This window comes from Pipra filicauda, unplaced genomic scaffold (genome assembly GCF_003945595.2).
Source record: "Pipra filicauda isolate LSUMZ 115617 unplaced genomic scaffold, ASM394559v2 scaffold520_size808073_pilon, whole genome shotgun sequence".
Lineage (NCBI taxonomy): Eukaryota > Metazoa > Chordata > Aves > Passeriformes > Pipridae > Pipra > Pipra filicauda.
The window spans coordinates 266036-281621 of NW_024104666.1; the positions used below are offsets into that span (position 1 = coordinate 266036).

The 15586-nt window shown below is 53.3% G+C and overlaps 1 protein-coding gene across 2 annotated transcripts in view; it reads right to left on the bottom strand.

Moving 5' to 3' along the window:
• OSBP2 (oxysterol binding protein 2) overlaps positions 1-15586 on the bottom strand; it is a 105132-nt gene that overhangs the window by 64405 nt on the left and 25141 nt on the right. For both annotated transcript variants that reach the window (XM_027720772.2, XM_027720771.2), the window contains one exon: positions 13929-14137. In XM_027720772.2, coding sequence (XP_027576573.1) covers positions 13929-14137 — 209 coding nt within the window. The remainder of the gene's footprint in view (positions 1-13928; positions 14138-15586) is intronic.

Below are 15586 nucleotides of genomic sequence, written 5' to 3' on the forward strand. Positions count from 1 at the left end.
TCAGGGCCAATCCTGCAAATCCACCGACTGTCCGAGCTCAGTCAGAATTCCATGGAAGGAACGTGCCAGGAGAGGGCAACCTGCTCCTGCTGCATGCTCCGATGGAAGCAGAGAGCAAACCACCATGTGACTGGAACTGCCTGGGAAGAAAGGCCTGGGGGTGCTGGTGACAGTGGCTGGACACGAGCCCGGGTGTGCCCAGGGGGGCAGGAGGCCAATGGCCCCTGGGCTGTGCCAGCCCTGCTGTGTCCCAGCCCCAGGGCAGGGCCCGTCCCTGTGCTGGCACTGCTGGGGCACCTCCAGCCCTGGGGGCACTTCTGGGCCCCTCAGACAAGAGACACTGAGGGGCTGGAGCGTGTGCAGGGAAGGGAACGGAGCTGGGAAGGGGCTGGAGCAGCAGGAGGGGCTGAGGGAGCTGGGGGGGCTCAGCCTGGAGCAAAGGAGGCTCAGGGGGGACCTTCTGGCTCTGCAACCCCCTGACAGGAGGGGGGAGCCGGGGGGGGTCGGGCTCTGCTGCCAGGGAACAAGGGACAGGAGGAGAGGGAACGGCCTCCAGCTGTGCCAGGGGAGGTTTAGACTGGATATTAGGGATAATTCCTTCCTGGAAAGGGCTGCCCAGCCCTGGCACAGCTGCCCAGGGCAGGGGTGGAGTCCCCATCCCTGGAGGGATTTAAGAGCCCTGTGGATGTGGCACTTGGGGACATGGGTCAGTGGTGGCCTTGGCAGAGCTGGGGGATGGTTGGACTTGATGATCTCAGAGGGCTTTTCCCACCTAAACAGTTCTTTGATTCTGTGACTTTAGCATACTCAGTCATCCCATCCACCTTTTCCAGAGGAATGTCAGAAATCCCGTGGGGATGAAGGCACACACAGATCTGCAGGTATACTGGTGCCATCATTCCTCTCAAGCTGTGAGTCCTACCAATTCCCTGATCCCTGACTAACAACCCAGAGAAAGACATCAAAGGACATCACATCCGACCCAAAGAAAGACAAATTCCTTTATCTGCAGGGACAACATCTGAGGGACTCACTGTGCCCTGCGAGGGTGGCACTGACCTGCCCTACCCCACCAGGAGCTCAGACCCCATTCTCCCTCCTGTGGCCAGGAGCAGAACCTGTTGGGTTTCATTAGACCCAAACCCCACACCAGAAGGGTTTCCTGTCAATCCTTCACTCCTTAGGGTCCAACAGCTCTGCCACCCTCACCCCTGCCCCAGCTCAACCCCCAAGAGATGCCTTCAGACTCGTTGAAGTGATCAGCTTTCATCTAGTGACTCACTTCTAATTAGTAAGAACTGTTATTATTTTCAGAGTTCAAAACTGATTTACCTACAGCCTTTTTCTGTGCCAGGTAAAGGAAAAAAGCCCGTGGGAATTTTAAATGCCTAAAAATAACACTGAAATAAATACACTGAACTGATGAGGGGAGCTGGAAATCTCCCCCTTGGTGCTCCCACTAATATGAAAATCCCCGTTGTGTTACTAAACCTGGCATTAAAAACTACTTACAAGTGAAACTCGCCTTAAAAACATAAGGAACAAGAGTCCATTTCTAGCAATGAGCAAGACTTCCAGGCACAAGAGCCAGGATGTGCCAGGACATGGCTGTAGGGCTTTTTCTCCTTCCTGCACCCACAGCTCCCTGTTCCAGCATCTCCATGAGGAACCCATGCCATCAAACTACACTGGGAACCCCCTGGGATGGAACTGTGCAGAGCAGAATAGAATCCTGAAATCCCAGACTGGTGTGGGTTGGAAGGAACCTTAAAGCTCATCTTGTTCCGTCCCCTGGAACACCTTCCATAGACCAGGCTGCTCCAAGTATCCCTTCCAGGGATCCAGGGGCAGCCACAGCTGCTCTGGGCAACCTGGGCCAGGGCCTCCCCACCCTCCCAGGGAAGGATTCCTTCCCAATATCCCGTCTAACCCTGCCCTCTGGCATTGGGAAGCCATTCCCCCTTGGTCTGTCACTCCAAGCCCTTGTCCAACGCCCCTCTCCACCTTTCCTGTAGGCTTCCTTTGCAAAGCCCTGTCCTTTGGTTCTTCCACTGGATAAAGTTTTGCTTTATCTGTCTGTCCAGTCCCTTTCCATGTCCCTTTTTCCAGAAACCTGGGATTCTTCGTTAGGCAATAAGGTTTTCCAGCATGTAAATATGCTGCATGCTCCCATTTTAGACAGCACTAGGAGCACTTGAAAGCTTTGGTGTTATTTTTAGCACAAATATTTTCAAAAGCAGTTTAGTCTTCCAGAACCAAACCTGGAGTGTCACTGGTACTTAAGGAAACCACATTCTTTGCCTGTTGTGAAAAATAACAACTTTGTAGTATATGGAAGTGTTTTCTTGCTCAAACTCCATAGCCTTGCCACCGAGGGTGACTTTCTCCTGGCTCCTTGCCAGCTGCACAGTGTTTATTCCCTGGGATTTGAAAAATCCCTGTTCCTGCGTGGGTGCAGAAGTGGGAAGGATGATCCGTGCCGCTACTTCTCTGCTGCACTTGCTAATATTAACTGGGTTTGTCATTTTGGGAACTTATAACAGGAGTTGGGATGAATGTCAGTGCAGATGGTCCTTCCTTGCTGAGCCAGGCACTGGGAATTGGGATGCTCTGCCTGGTCGGGATTAACTGTTGTACCCGTGGCTTGTTCATGGACATGGAGCTGTGTGAGCCTGGGAGCAGCCAACAGGACGGACAGGGGGACCCCTCAGCCCCTGCACATGTCTGATGAAGAGCAGGCTGCTCCCAAGGGAGGACCCTGACCCTGTCACACCCAACAAAGCCTCTGCTGGGCTGTCCCAGAGCTGCCACTGTGATGGCTGGGTGGCACCAGGGAATGGTGGGCAAGGAGGGGGACTCTCTCAGGGGGACACAGGCAGTTGGAGGGGCTTGGTCTCCTCCTGCCCTCACTGGGGGTGATGCTGCCCTGGGCCACTGGTACCACCGACACCAGGTGTCCTGGGCAGCCCCAAGCCGGGCTCATCTGGAGAGGCTGGAACCTCACACTTGGGACACACAGACACAGGGTGAGGCCCTGGCACTAGGGAGGCCCTGGCACAGGTTGCCCAGAGAAGCTGTGGCTGCCCCTGGATCCCTGGAAGTGTCCAAGGCCAGGTTGGATGGAGCTTGGAGCAACCCAGGCTAGTGGAAGGTGTCCCTGCCCATGGCAGGGGGTGGGATGAGATGAGCTTTAAGGTCCCTCCAACCCAAAACATTCCATGATTCTGTAATTCTATGACCCTGCGAAGGCACAAACTTCCATTTGTAATTCCCCAAGGGAAATAATTAACCATGAGTTAATTAACCATATGTGCACAGCTGCCCAGGTATCATTGATTTTGGCTTTGCAGCCTTGCCAAGTGACCTTGGCAAATTCCCTTGACAAAAAGATGTGTGGAAGTGAAGAAATCACGTGGAAGCAACACAAAAAAGCCCATCGAGAATTAGAGAAAGGAAACATTGATTTACAAACAGCTGGAAAGCATGGAATGATAAATCTCCTAACACAAATCATGCACTCACACACAGTGTTTGTCCAGAGCATGGGGTGAGAGAGCTGTAAATAATGAAATAAAGAAAAAGCAGACTTTAAAGAAACACAGAAGATGGGCACAGGAGAAACACAAACCAACAACAATCCACAGCAGTTTGAAACACAAGAACAGCTTTGCAGTACCTACAGACATGGCACAGCAGAGAGCATTCTGCCACCTTGATACTTATCAACTCAAGGAATAGCACAATTCTCACTGTAGGAATTAATCTCTCTCCCATTTTTGCTGGTGAAACATTTGCTCTCCACCTTCCACAGGGTGAACTGCCCTGCACCTGATGTCTGCAGTCGGCTACTTCAGCTCCTGAATTATTCCCACCCTCCCAGCTCCCACAGCCACGGTACAGGACTGAGCAAGGACTGAGAAGGATTTCTCCTCCCTGTGGACCTGCACCAAACTCCTTCTGCATCAGCTCAGCCAAAAAAGAGCCTTTTCCTTCACTGCAGCTGTCCCAGGTCACTCTGGTGAGGAAAGAAAGGCCCTGATGCGCCAGCAAACTTCATAGAATAATGGAATCATTAAGGTTGGAAAAGTCCTCTGAGACCATCAAATACAACCCTTCCCCAGCACTGCCAAGGCCACCACCAACCGTGTCCCCGAGTGCCACACCCACAGGGCTGTTAAACCCCTCCAGGGACGGGGACTCCACCACTGCCCTGGGCAGCTGTGCCAGGGCAGGACAACCCTTTCCATGAAGGAATTTTCCCTAATAACCAATCTAAACCTCCCCCAGTATCCTCGTGCTGCACATCCCACCCCCCTCCTCCAGCAGGAGCATCTTCCCGAGCTCCAGCGTGAGCGGAGCCTCCTGCCCACCCCCGCTCTGCTCCTGCAGTGCCAGCCCTTCCCAGCCCCGCCTACACCCCTCCTCTGCTCCGTCACGTTCCATTATTTATGTTCAGGGGTTATTAAACAGCCTCACCAGGAACACCGAGCACACAGGAGCCCAAAAAGTTGCAGGGAGGAGCCGTCCAGGCCGGGCAGCCGGGCCTGGCTCACCACACACAGCCTGGAGTGCCAGCTCCTCCAGGGATCCAAGGAGCCCTGAAACAGGGCAGGAGGGTCAGAGCAGAGGGCGACTGCTCGGGGAGCAGAGCACCAGCATTCCCTCGTCCCCCTGTGCCCTGGGCAGCAGCACAAGGCAGGGCAGGTGCTGGGGATGGGTGGTGCTGCTGGGCAGGTGAAGTGCATGTCCTGCAGAACTGCAGAGCTCCAGGAGCTGTGACATCACTTCCCACCCCCCTCTGAATCATGGAATCATGGAAGGTTTGAGTTGGGAGGGACCTTAAAGCCCATCCAGTCCACCCCTGCCATGGGCAGGGACACCTTCCACTAGCCCAGGTTGCTCCAAGCCCCATCCAACCTGGCCTTGGACACTTCCAGGGATCCAGGGGCAGCCACAGCTTCTCTGGGCAACCTGTGCCAGGGCCTCCCCATCCTCATAGGGAACAATTCCTTCCCAATATCCCGTCTAACACTGCCCTCTGGCAGTGGGAAGCCATTCCCCCTTGTCCTGGCACTCCAGGCCCTTGTCCAATGTCCCTCTCCACTCTTCTTGTAGGTTCCCTTCAGGCACTGCTGTCCTTTGGTTCTCCCAGTGGATGAAGTTCTGCTTTACCTGCGTGTCCAGCCCCTTTCCATGTGTGTTTTTCCAGGAAGCTGGGAATCTTAGTTTGGAAAGCCATTCCCCATTGTCCTGTCACAGAATCATGGAATGGTTTGGGTTGGAAGGGATCTTCAAGTCCATCTGGTTCCACCCCCTGCCATGGGCAGGGACACCTTCCATGGGCCACGGACACCACTCCAGGGAGGACTGAGCAGCCACGTGGCTCCTTCGCTCGCTCCGGAGGACAAGGCCGGAGCAGCGGGAATGGCCTAAATACTGAGCTCCTGCTGGAATGTTTCAGTCATGCTGTTATGTAAGGACCATTTTCTGTGTTCCTTCGCTAGGAATGATTATCAGGGATTACATCTGGGAAAGAACAGCGGAGAACAGCGTGTTGTACCTGGGAAACAAGGGGAAGATCAGCAGCACGGCGAGGAGGGAAGCGCAGTCCTGGGGCTACTCCACCCCGACAGGGAAGGGAGGTGGAGACCAGGAAAGCAGCAGCAGGAGAATTAAAACAGATTAGAAAAAAGCCAAGGGGGGTGGGGGGGAGGAGGGAAGCAGTTCCTGGGCTGTGAAATAGAAAATCCTCAAGATTCCTCTCATCCTCCTCATGTCTGCACTGCCAGGCAGCAGCCAGGAGCAGTTGGAGGCTCTGTAGACAAGAGAACCCTACACTGCTTTGGTTGGAAGGACCTTAAACACCAGCCAGTCCCACCCCCTGCCATGGGCAGGGACACCTTCCATTATCCCAGGTTGCTCCAAGCCCCATCCAATCCAGGGATCCAGGGGCAGCCACAGCTTCTCTGGGCAACCTGGGCCAGGGCCTCCCCACCCTCACAGGTGGGGACCTTCCCAATATTCCATCCAAACCTACTCTCATTTTAAAGCCATTCTCCCTTGTTCTGCCACTCCATGCCTTGTGGATCTCAGATGTTCACAGCCCATTTCAGCTGGATGTCCATCCATCAGGATCAGACACTCAATCAAGCACTCACTCCCCTGCCTCTCCCAGCTCTAGGCCTGCAAAATTCCCAAGCCAAAGAAAAATTCCCAGGTTGAACAAACACACTCTAAAAGCAACAAAAATAGGAAACCACTTTTTTTCTGTGTGTCACTTTAATTTCTTATGCCAGACACGTGTTCAGACCACTTTCTTCATCCCTCAGGACCGAAACCCCCATGATTAGGATGCTTGCCAACAGCCCCATCACCTGTGATTTCCTGGGCACTCGGCCACTTCTTTCCATGAAGAAATTTTCCCAATATCCAACCTAAACCTCCCCTGGCACAACTGAAGGACACTTCCCCCCTGGCTCCCCCCTCCTGTCAGGGAGTGGCAGAGCCAGAAGGTCCCCCCTGAGCCTCCTTTGCTCCAGGCTGAGCCCCCCCAGCTCCCTCAGCCCCTCCTGCTGCTCCAGCCCCTTCCCAGCTCCGTTCCCTTCCCTGCACACGCTCCAGCCCCTCAGTGTCTCTTGTCTGAGGGGCCCAGAAGTGCCCCCAGGGCTGGAGGTGCCCCAGCAGTGCCAGCACAGGGACGGGCCCTGCCCTGGGGCTGGGACACAGCAGGGCTGGCACAGCCCAGGGGCCATTGGCCTCCTGCCCCCCTGGGCACACCCGGGCTCGTGTCCAGCCACTGTCACCAGCACCCCCTGGGCCTTTTCCAGCTTTCCAGCCCCTCTGCCCCAGCCTGGAGCATTCCATGGGGTTGTGGTGACCCAAGGGCAGGACCCAACACTTGGCCTTGTTGTCCCTCACACCGCTGGCCTGGGCCCCTGGATCCAGCCTGTCCAGATCCCTGGGCAGAGCCTTCCTGGCCTGGGTCAGCCAGGAGGAGCTGAAGGGTTGGCTGCAGCTCACTGGTGGTGGCTGAGATGGAGTAACCCATCCTGATCCAAGGGAACAGGGATGTGGGAGGGGCAGAGCATCCTGGCACTGCAGGAGGGAACACAAGCGAGCACAGCAGGCACTGAGAGGAAACAGGAATCGTTGAGAGCAGGAAACCCAAGCAAAGAGCTCCATCTCAGCAGCACTGTCAATTCTATTTCCCATGGCAGCAGCTCCTGGCATAGTTAACAGCAGCCAGCTATCCTGGGAAAATCAAGACTCCAAGGTAAAGAGGCAATTAGAAGAGCAAGGTGACAGAGAGCTGGCAGCCAGTGCCTCCAGACAGGAGCTCTCCAGCAGAGGGAAAACAGCTCACAGTGATGGAGGAACTCACAGGAGGAGGGGAAAAGGGAATGCTTTTGTCCAAAGAGCTGGAAATAGCAGGACTGTTACAGCCAGAGATGAGCTGGAGTCGAGGGCACAAGGACAACAATGACAGGGATTGTCCTGTCCTGCCACAGCCAAAGCAGAGGCACAAACCAAGGCCACCTGGCCAGGAGCTTCTGGGAGGCCAGGGGAGGACAACAAGGGGATAATTCACAGAGCAGGGCAGGGAAGGTGGCAGATGCTTTGCAGTGTCACAGGCCCAAGTCAAAACAGCTTTTGCAAACAAACTTGGAAAAAGGACAAAAACCAGCCCTGATAAATCAAGCAACAAAAGTGACATTATCACTAGAGCAATTAAAGGGAAAGCCGAGGAATAATTCATGATGGTTATGTTTTAATGCCACTATAAAGGCTGGATCCAGGACACTGAAGGGGAACCACTTGCTGGCTTGAGCTGTCCCTTGGGTCTCACCCACCCAACTGCACAACAACCCTGGGGTGGGGAACACGGCTCCAGTGTTCCTCTCCAGAGCTGGATCTTCCCTTTCCACTCTGCTGCAGCAGAAACTCACCCCAGGACCAGGGCAGAAGGCATCACCACCACCAACAACAACCCTCCTCCTTCCCCTGGCACCACTCAGACCTCCCATTCTCCCGCCGTCCAAAAAGTTGCCCTGTTTGCCAAGAAGAGAGCAATGGATTAAGGCAGGAAGAAGAACCAGACAACCCAAGCAGTCAAATCTGGTTATCCCAAATCCCAGAGCCACACCACAGGGTGCTGGTTTCAAAGTGAATCCTTCCCAGGATGGTTGAACAAGGTCAGCTCAGGCAATGCCATCTCTTCCCTGGCAAGCAAGGTGTAACTGGTATTTTGGGAACAAGATAACGGGACAGGGCACAGGCAGTGGTTCCTCTGGGCACTGCTCCTTCACTGCCTGAGGACCTCCTGGGTCACATTCTGCACACAGAGAGTTAGAGCTTGTAACCCAAGAGATGAAACTGTGCCCAAACCTGTTGAGTCTCTCTGGATTTTCTGGCTCCCCGCAGCGAGTGTCACAATTTAACTGGGTGTTGAACAAAGTATTAATTATTCCTGCTCCATTTAAACCTATGACCTGATAATTTCCTCCTTCTTCTTGTTATAGGCACTTGTCCTCAACTTTTCATAGACTCAGTCACAGAATCATTCAGGTTGAAAGAGACCTTTAAGTCCAGCTGTCAACCCATCACCACCACCGTGTCCACACTAACCCGTGTCCCCAGAGCCACATCCACATGTTTTATGAACACTTCCAGGGATGGGGACTCCACCCCTGCCCTGGGCAGCTGTGCAAGTGCCTGACCACCACCCTTTCTTTCCATTAAGAAATTTTCCCAATATCCAACCTGACCCTCCCCTGGCACAGCTGGAGGCTGTTCCCTCTCCTCCTGTCCCTTGTTCCCTGGGAGTAGAGCCCGACCCCCCCCCGGCTCCCCCCTCCTGTCAGGGGGTTGCAGAGCCAGAAGGTCCCCCCTGAGCCTCCTTTGCTCCAGGCTGAGCCCCCCCAGTTCCCTCAGCTCCTCATCAGACTTGTGCTCCAGCACATTTTGTGCAGCACTGACCATCTCCCACGTGGCACCTTCAGCTGTCGTTCTTCCAGATGGAAAATTTACTTTCCATCATCCCCCTTCCCTTGGTGGAGGAGGTTTTGTTTATCTGGTTAATCTTGTGCCTGTTTGTTTTTTTGGTTTGATTTTGGTTTTTTAAGTTCTGCTGAAAACCCTCTGAGCCAGCATGGGGAGAGCCAGGGCCTCTCCAGGGACAACATCACAGCTGCACATGGAGCAAACCTACATTTTACCTTTTCCACTTTTCTTATCAATTCCCATTCTTTTTGCTGTGCTGTCTTCAGCCCCAGCCAAAGGAACCAGACACCTCTGAACACAGTTGGTAGGTAAGTTGGCCCTGGCACAGATACCAGCACTGATCCATCCAGTGAATTCCTGGATTTTAGTTCCATGAACACCAAAACCATCTTAAGCCAGCCTGGAATCTGCTCCTGAATCACAGCGTGGCCTTCACCCTCTCTCCTCCCAGGAACCGCCAAGCAGGGGGGCAAAAGGAGTCACCAACTCCCTCCCCAAGCAGCCCAAGTCCATTCTGGGGAGTTTTCCCAGTGTTTAAAATACGGGAGACAGACCCCCTCATCACAGAGCCAAGAAAACAATCCAATCCCCAGATATTCATCACTCATAATTTCTGTATCTCATGATATTGCCCTAAACACAAAGGATAGTTTTATACATATTTTTATATTTTTTTCTTAAAGAATATCAACCAACCACAGTCACCAAATACAGGGGGTGAGCACAGAAATCTGATTTTCAGGATAGAGAACAGCACAGGGTTATACCCAGCACTGATGAAAGCAGGTGATGGAGCTTGGAACCATGTGGGTAAATCAAGTTTACTACAACTTTACCAACACTTTGTAATCCCAACTAGGAACAGGAATGCCAGGTTTGTCTGAACAGAGGCTAAAGGTGAGCTGTCCAGTCAGGTGTGGGACCCTGCTGTCCTCCTGTGACACTACACATGTGTTTGAGAGGAATTAAGCACACGTGGTAATTGAGCAGAGCTAAGCCAGCAGCTCAGCTCTACTCTCACTTTCTGCCACTAATCCCCCGGGATCCCCAGGCAGGTTTCTCCCCAGGAAGCAGGATGAGGACAGAGAGCCCAGGCCACATTTCTCAGTACCAGTGTCCCAGGTCACAGCTTGTTACCAAAATAGTCCCAGTTCTGCACTGGACAGAGGGGAAACCAGAGCTCCTCCAGCTACACAGCACAGGGAACAGCAGTCTCCCATCTCATACTTGCTCTGGGGACAGGTTTTGCTGTTTCTCAAAAATAGACATGAAAATCAGACCTGTGAAATGGCCTTTCTGGGTGCACAGCTCCAGCCAGCAAGCAAGTTAAAAACACTTCCACAGACTCTTTTCATCCACCCCAAAATGCTCTCCCAGTAGTCAAGGTACGTGCAGAGTTATCCCAATTTACCAGTCCAACACCCATCAAACCTCAAACACCCTGAAGGCAGTGAGGGAGCACTGATTCCTGCAGAGACACAGCCTGTGAGAGCCACTGATGCTCCTCCTCATCAGCACAAATCCAAATGGCTCCTCACCACCCTCTGTGCCCACTGGAGCCCATCTGGGCTCTGCAGAGCAGCCCTGGAAAACAACACGGGTTTGGGGGATCACTCAGGGTAAGAGGAGCCAATTCAGACAATTCCCCATGTGAGCAGACCTGAAGGACCCAAGGACTTCTTCAGCAAATCCAGAGTCTCCTCCTTCCACCTTTAACACCCACCCCAGGGCTCACCCAGCACTCACAGGGACACAACACTAGGAATTTTATTTTGATTCAAGCAAAACAGTCAAACCTAACACACAAACTCTTTGCCTTAATGAAAAGATCTCTAACTGGGACAAAACACCATCAGCCAGGCGAACATGAAAGCACAAAGTAAAGTAGTGATCTCCTCAGCTCTACCTCCACAGCACAAGGACTCAGCACCTGCTCACAGAGTGTCTTATCCCCTCAGATGAGATCAGAAAAGCCTGGAATAAGAGGAGTGTGTGTGGTTTTGATCTCCCCTGAGCTCCCTAGGCTGGATGGCAGCTGAGTCAGCACAGCCACACCAGCACTGCTGCTGCCCTGCCCTCAGCCCTGAGTGAGGAACTCAGCACGGCCAGAGCCTCAGGACAGCAAGTCTCTGCACTTGCTATTTTTGTGGGAAGAGACAAACCAAAATAACTGTGCCTGGCTCTGGGGCAGTGTTGCTGACAGGCTCCCACGGCCCCGGGCTGGGCTGCAGCTCCGTGGCCCCTCCACGTCTCCCCAGCATCACCCACGGGCCAAAAGGGGAAGGTGAAGCCACACACCCACCTCTCCAGGAGACCCTTTTCCACACACTCACCCAGATAAAGGACTCACATCCCATTATGGATGTTCCTGGACCACCAGCCTCCACAGCCTCCACAGCCAGCTCACTGCAGGTGGGACCAGCACAGTGTCACTCTCTGCCCAGATAAACAAGTGTGCCCAGGAACTTCCCCCTTCTCCTCAGTCAGATGTGCTCTCCCCCTGCATTTGCATATTCCAGAGCTGGAATTTTAAGGGACAGAGAGTTCACAATACTTAGAATCAGGGAATCATGGAATGGTTTGGGTTGGAAGGAACCTTAAAGCTCATCCAGTGCCACCCCCTGCCATGGGCAGGGACACCTCCCACTAGCCCAGGTTGCTCCAAGCCCCGTCCAACCTGGCCTTGGACACTTCCAGGGATCCAGGGGCAGCCACAGCTGCTCTGGGCAACCTGTGCCAGGGCCTCACCACCCTCACAGGGAACAATTGGTTCCCAATACCCCATCTATCCCTGCCCTCTGGCAGTGGGAAGCCATTCCCCCTTATCCTGTCCCTCCATCCCTTGTCCCAAGTCCCTCTCCAGCTCTCCTGGAGCCCCTTTAGGCCCTGGAAAGCTTCATCCATCCCTGGATGCCAGTGCCCTGGCACACATCATGCTTCAACAATCCTGGGAAACGGGTGTCTGACACATGAATCAACATCTGCCTGCCCTTGTGTGACCACCCACTGCTCAGAAGCCACATCAGCCCAGGGCTGGGGTTTGTTCCCCCCCAGTTCCCACCATCAGCACTGGGAGTTCTGCTGCTCCTCCAACCCCTCACACCCGTGCCCTGGGTCCCCCCTCAGCGCTGGGGGTTTGCTGTGCACACAGCAGCACTTCCCACGGGGAAGCTGAGGGGTTTCCTGGGGCACTGAACCAACCCCAACCTTCCCCAAGGTGACTCTGAAAGCTGAGCTGTACCCCTGGATGAACGTTCTCTGCACAGAGCAGCCTCTGCAGGGGTCCCAAAGCCCAAACCTGAGCCAGGACAGGGAGGTGTGATGGGCACTGAACCAAAGTGACCCCAGGATCCACCACAAATCCCTCACCACTGCACTCCCCAGTCCCGCCTTCACACACCCCTTCTCTTAAATATTCAGGGAATTTTATGCAGATACATTTTCATTTTAAGAGAAGCATTATAAACTCAGGTGTTCACTCCATCTTCTCTCTCCTAGAAGGGAAAATGATGAAATAAGAGGAAATGCTGATTTCCAGTATCCAGTAAAAGATCTGAGAGTGGATTTATTTCAGGACAAAGGAAACAGCCAGCTTTTTGATACATTCACAGAATCGTGGAATCACAGAATGGGTTGGGTCGAAAGGGACCTTAAAGACCATCTCATTCCACTCTCCTGTCTGTGTACCCCCTGAAGGGGACACCTTCCACTATCCCAGGTTGCTCCAAGCCCCATCCAGGACTGAACATTCCAGACATAGGGCAGTCACAGCTTCTCTGGGCAACCTGTGCCAAGGCCTCGCCACCCTCCCAGGGAACAATTCCTTCCCAATCTCCCATCTAACCCTGCCAGTGGGAAGCCATTCCCCCTTGTCCTGGCACTTCAGGCCCTTTTCCAAAGTCCCTGTCCAGCTCTCTTGAAGTCCCTTTAGGTACTGGAAAGGGCTCTGAGGTCTCCCTGGAGCCTTCTCTTCTCCATTCCTGAGGTTTGTTTTCTGCAACTTGAAGCTATGTTGGTTTGTAGAAGAAAACCCACAGTTAATCCCAAAAGAGTTATAAACACTGAACTATTTCTAAAATATTCTGTTTGTCAACCAACCCATTACCCAGCAGAGCAGTAACAATGTCACTCTGGGGAGGAGCTGTGAGACAGGCACGGGGCTCTGACAGTTTTACACAATGCAGCAGTGCCAAAGCTGCTCCAACAAATACCACAACAAACACCACAGCACAGCATGGTGTGTGGAAGGGGGAGGAGGAGAGATACACACAGAGCCAGCTCAACTAAACAGATGTGTTATCTACCAAACTAAGCTATGGGAACACCACCCATGTGGTACAGGAGCCACTGCCCACTGCATTTACAGCATTCCCTGTCCACACAGAGCAGCAGAGTCTCCAGCAGAGAGGCACATCATCCTGCCTTCAGGGACGAGTTCATCAGCATGAGTTCATTGTTACTGGCTGTCCACAATGTACAGCCATTACCACAGCTCTAAAGACCTCCCAGAGCTGCCCAACCAGCTGAGAAGATGAGTGGTGCCCACAGCATTGTGTCCAACCCTTTGTGTCCCTGGGAAACCATCAGCTCCATCCCACCACGTGCGAAATCGGATCTGTGCAGGTTCTGCACAGCTGAGCAGGCACAGAGGAGCTGCTGGCAGGGGGGACTGAGAGGGAGGATCTGGGTGCCAGGGGGTACTGAGAGGGAGGATGTGGGTGCCAGGGAGTACTGAGAGGGAGGATCTGGGTGCCAGGGGGTACTGAGAGGGAGGATCTGGGTGCCAGGGGGTACTGAGAGGGAGGATCTGGGTGCCAGGGGGTACTGAGAGGGAGGATCTGGGTGCCAGGGGGTACTGAGAGGGAGGATCTGGGTGCCAGGGGGTACTGAGAAGCTCCAGCCGCGCGCTGGCCCAGGGCTCTCCCTACCTGACTGGTTGTTCCGCATGCGGATGGCCTTGGCCTTGGCCAGCTCCAGGGCCGTGACCCAGCGCTGCCGCTCCACCTCCGAGTTGGCCTTCAGGTGGTAGGTCCTGCCCCCGTTGGACAGCACGATGTTACACGAGTCCTCCGTGTCGATGTGGGCCGTGGACAGGTTGATGGTGCCCCGACACGTGTGGGCCATCTCCGCCTGCGTCCTGCACGGGAACAGAGGGACAAGGACGGGTCAGTGCCCCTGCACACAGCCCCTCCTGTTACCAAACAAGGGGTATTTCTTTAGGAAGGAGTCTCTGCAGCAGCGGGGCAAGATGTTAGAAAATTCTTTTAACTTTAGCACAATAGTGTCTGGTCTGATGTTCCTGGTTAATGGTTAGTTTTGTGCCATACAGTACCTAGTACAAACACCAGAGATTGTGTTAGCTCCCTGCATCTGTGACAAGGCTTGTGCCAGCTAATGCTTCCTTATTTACTTATATTAGTGATTAATATGTACTAGTAGATGTCTTAGTTTTGAGAACACAGATAGAGGGTCAGAGTAAAGAACGATTAGAGAAGTGTATCAGGACTTGACCAGATATCTGAGATACTCTCAAGGAAGGAAGATTCAGCAGAAGATCCCAGACCATAAAAGGAAATTCTGGGGAATGAGATGTTCCCAAAGACCCTCAAAAGACCCCTACTCATATCCAAATAAGTTCACATAAATAATTAGCACATATGTACGTATTCAAGAAATGTAATGAATATGTAATATAAATACAATGAATATGTACTAGAGTCATGCATATAACCTGGTCTGTTGGGTTGCTACTCATGCATGCTTTGAGGAATGATCCCCATGCATCCAGCACTGCTAATAAAGTGAAGTTTGCATTTCTAACCAAGCAAATTGGTTGGAGAATTTATTTCCCAGCTTTCGGTGACAGTCCCCAAAACATTCAGTGACAGTCCCCAAAACATCACCAATGCACCCTCATCCAGCAAAGATCCATGGAGACATCCCACAGTCCACACTCCCATCCAAGGAGCTGGACAAGCTCCTCAAACAGAGAAACAAGGACAGGCTGCACCATTTAGACAGAGCTTGTTCCCTTGCAGGAATATCCCCCCTCATTCCAGTGGCTGGTTCCACATCCCACTGTGCCCATTGCTTCTGGCTGCCCTAAAAGCAAAGTTACCACCTGCACATCAGTGACCTTTCTCCCCTCATTTCTATTGCTGCTTTCCTCCCTTCTCCCTGCTATCCTGCATCCAGCATTTTGTGGCTCCTTGTATCCTCTCCTATCAGTTTTCTGGTTTTTTGTGCTCAGACCTTGCATGCAAAGCTCTCCATCAGCGAGGCAAACAAAAGCAGCACGATGCTGTCAGAGCACCTTTGCTACTGGCACAATTGCTTAGCCCCTCTCCAGGCTCACCCAGATGAGCTCACTTCCCAAAAAAACAGCCCTCCTTTCACCCAGCTGGGCACATCCGGGACAACCCACCCTGCAGCAGCCTTACCCACCACCATCCCACTGCCAACAGCCTCATCCAGGGCTCCGTGTCCAGGGGCCAAAGCCCCCCAGCCTGTACAAGAGAACAGCACATCCCTGCTCCACAGCACAGCTCTGCTGGTCCCAGCCCAGGACAGGCTGGATCCAGGGACC